The 2921-nt window shown below is 63.6% G+C and overlaps 1 protein-coding gene across 1 annotated transcript; it reads left to right on the forward strand.

Annotated features, from left to right (window-relative positions):
• Positions 1-1293: 1293 nt before the first annotated feature.
• On the forward strand, positions 1294-1951 carry EMIHUDRAFT_443502 (hypothetical protein; the record flags this gene model as incomplete). Its single annotated transcript, XM_005778415.1, has 3 exons — positions 1294-1471; positions 1766-1868; positions 1903-1951. The coding sequence occupies exons 1-3, from the start codon at positions 1330-1332 to the stop codon at positions 1946-1948; spliced, it is 291 nt and encodes a 96-aa protein (XP_005778472.1). The 5' UTR covers positions 1294-1329.
• Between the last annotated feature and the right edge of the window lie 970 nt (positions 1952-2921).

Consider the following 2921-nt stretch of genomic DNA (forward strand, 5'->3'; position numbering starts at 1 on the left):
CCCCCCCTGTCCCGCACTGAGCCCTGACACCAAGGGGCCGCGCCCAGGGGTCTCCCCGTCTGTCAGACCTTTGGCATTCCCCCTCTTCTATTGTTGGTCGTGACGACCATTTAGATTGGTATTCTACAAATTCGCCAAAGCCTCGCGCCATACTCGTCCCTCCTGCCACCCCTCCACGCGCCCCCCCCCCCCCCCCGCCCCCCCTCTGCACAACCCGGCCGCGCTCTGCCCATCAGAGAGCAGAGCAGGTCGCGCGATCGCCGCCTGTCCGCCCAACAAAGGCAAACAGCCAGCTGCCGGAGCAAACTCATGCCGATCGGAGCTCAGGCAAGGCGCCCCGGGGTCCGTGCGCGCCCCGTTCAAACGAGCTTCGCCATCCACGGCGTTCCCCCACCGGCAGGGGCGTTCATCCCGATATAGGAGTTGCGCATCGTGGAGTCAATCTCAGCAAACCCATATGCGTTCTGACCCACAACCATGTAGAAGCCAGAGCAGATGTTGACGCGCCACGACGTGCCCAAGGCGCCAAGCCACTGATAGCTGCATCCCCCGATGTCGGGGTACAAGTGGCCAGTAGGGCTGTCGGCCAAGGCCTTTGCCGCACCAAGTCCGGTCCACACGTGCTCGTTTGCGAAGTAACCGATGAAACTGGACGTGAAAAGGGGGAAATTCTCATCGGTAGGCGTGACGGCCTGCATGGAGGCCATAATGGCAGCCATGCCAATGATACGCTTGCCCTTGTACATGCCCTTGGTTGCGATCACCTCGAGAAACTTGGCGTAGTCAGGGAGGGACATTGAGCCGCCAGATGTGCCCCAAGTGTGGTACTTGACCGAACTCGAGCTGGCCGATAAGAAGAGGTTCGTCCACTCGGAGGGGCAGTCGCTCACCCAGACGGCGCCGGTGCTGTAGTCGCAGGATGGGTCGGCGCCCTCAAAGTACAGGTTGCGGCTGGTATGCAGGCTAGCGAGGTTGTCGGAGACAAACGCAGGCACTTCCATCCCCGAATCGCTGATGAAGACTCGGCCGGTGAGGCCCATTGGCTCGAGGAAGCGGTCAGTACTTTGGTCGTTTCGGAGCGCCTGCTTTTAGCATTTTCTAAAAAAAATCTTCGGCGCGCTGCGTGGCCGGGTAGCTAGTAGTAGCAAAGTAGTTCCCGCACACTATGGCTAGAAAAATGCTGCCGCTCGCCTCGAAAGCGCCCGCCGGTGTGTGACCAAACTTGTAGCGCTACAAGTTTGTAAGGACGCGTCCCTCCACAACACACTTGCCGCCTGGGCAACGGTGATGACGCCGTCGCGTCACCGACCGCTCGTGCTTGCGTTGCGTATGATAGCAACCCCTCGTCCGACGGTAGCGTCTCGCGTCACCGCCGCATCCCGCATCGTTGTCCGCCTACACCGCTCCGGCCGCAGCCTTGGCAAGTGCCTTCACACGCGCTGGGTCAGGTGCAGCAGCAGCCAGTGCGCAACAGCAGCAACCAGTGCAACAGCAGCAGCCAGTGCAGCAGCGAGTGATCGCGCTTGCACAAGCGGTGGGCGGTCGTCATGTGCGATGGGTCACTTTGGCTAAACCTAAAGCGTCAACCCGGCTGCACGAAAGCACAGTGCGGCGCGGTGCAATCAGTGGAGGCAAAATCGGCTCAAAAACAACGCCCTACTGGCTGCGCAGATAGCACTGGCTCGTTATAGCGAGGCGACCGAGCGCGAGAGGTTGGTGCAGAGCGTGCAATGCAGCTGAACCACTCTCGCACTACAATGCTAGCGCGGGAGGCGAGTTCACGGGAAGAGAGGAGCTGGTGGCGATGAAGGTGGTGGAGCTCAAGGAGGAGCTGGGCGAGCGTGCCGAGGCCCTCTCAGGCAACAAAGGTGCGGCTGCGCCGCCGGCTGCACGCCGCTATAGTGAGCGAGTATTTGGAGAGCGCCGCGGGCGCCGACGGAGCCAGTAGAATGTCCAAAATTTTCGCCGCGCGCCTGCGGCGCGCGACTTTTACCATTTTGCCCTGGGCGGGCCCACTTTTGTCGTTTTGCCCCAAATCAACTGCTAGCAGTGCTTTTAGCGTTTTGACCCAAACCGGCCGAACTTTTAGGATACCCTCAGACTAAGCTCAGTGAGGATGAGGATGAGAGAGACGTTCCAGAGGATCGTCGGTCTGCGCGTCTCGACCATGTCCACGCGCCACCGCCCCACCCAAAAGCCAAATACTCGCTTGATAACATTTCAAAGTAGACAAAAAAGCCGGTCCCATGCGGCGCCGGTCCCTCGTGCGGTCCCTGGCGCCCGCTGGATTCCCTGGCTCGAGAGCGCGCGCCCCCCGCCGGCGCCGCGCTCTGAGACCGACGCGCGCACGCGGCACGCGCGATCTCGGACGACAGCGCACCCCGCCGCAACCCGCATACAACGCCTCACGCCCACAACGCAGGAAGACTCTGCGCCATCAAGTGCGCCAACGTATCGTCGGGGGGTGGGCGGGCGGGAGGAGAGAGGGGCGTCGATGATCCGCTGCCCCTCCATCGCCTCGTATCCACTGTGCGGACACGGCCCGGCCACCCCCCGCCCTCCAGGGTGGAGGGCTCGGGGAGGGGGGTGAGGGGAGGAGAGAGGGGCGTCGTGATCCGCTGCCCCTCCATCGCCTCAGCGCTGACCCTCACGCTCGCCCGCCGCCGCCGCCTCCCCTGCCGAGCCCGCGCGCCTGGCCGCGCAAAGCAGAGGACGAGATGAGCAGAGATTGGCCGAGATCGGCCGAGATTGGCCTCGGCGGCGCGCCTTGCGCGTCATCAGCCGGACGTCGCTCGAGTTCGAGCCTGGCCGCTCGCCCTTTGTCCGCTTGCGCGCGTCGACGTGCAGGGCGGGGGAGCTGATCGAGGCGAGCGGCCTGCGGGAGAGGGGGGGGCCCCGGTTTGGCGGGGGGGGCCGGGGGG

This window comes from Emiliania huxleyi (genome assembly GCF_000372725.1).
Source record: "Emiliania huxleyi CCMP1516 unplaced genomic scaffold EMIHUscaffold_246, whole genome shotgun sequence".
NCBI lineage: Eukaryota > Haptophyta > Isochrysidales > Noelaerhabdaceae > Emiliania > Emiliania huxleyi.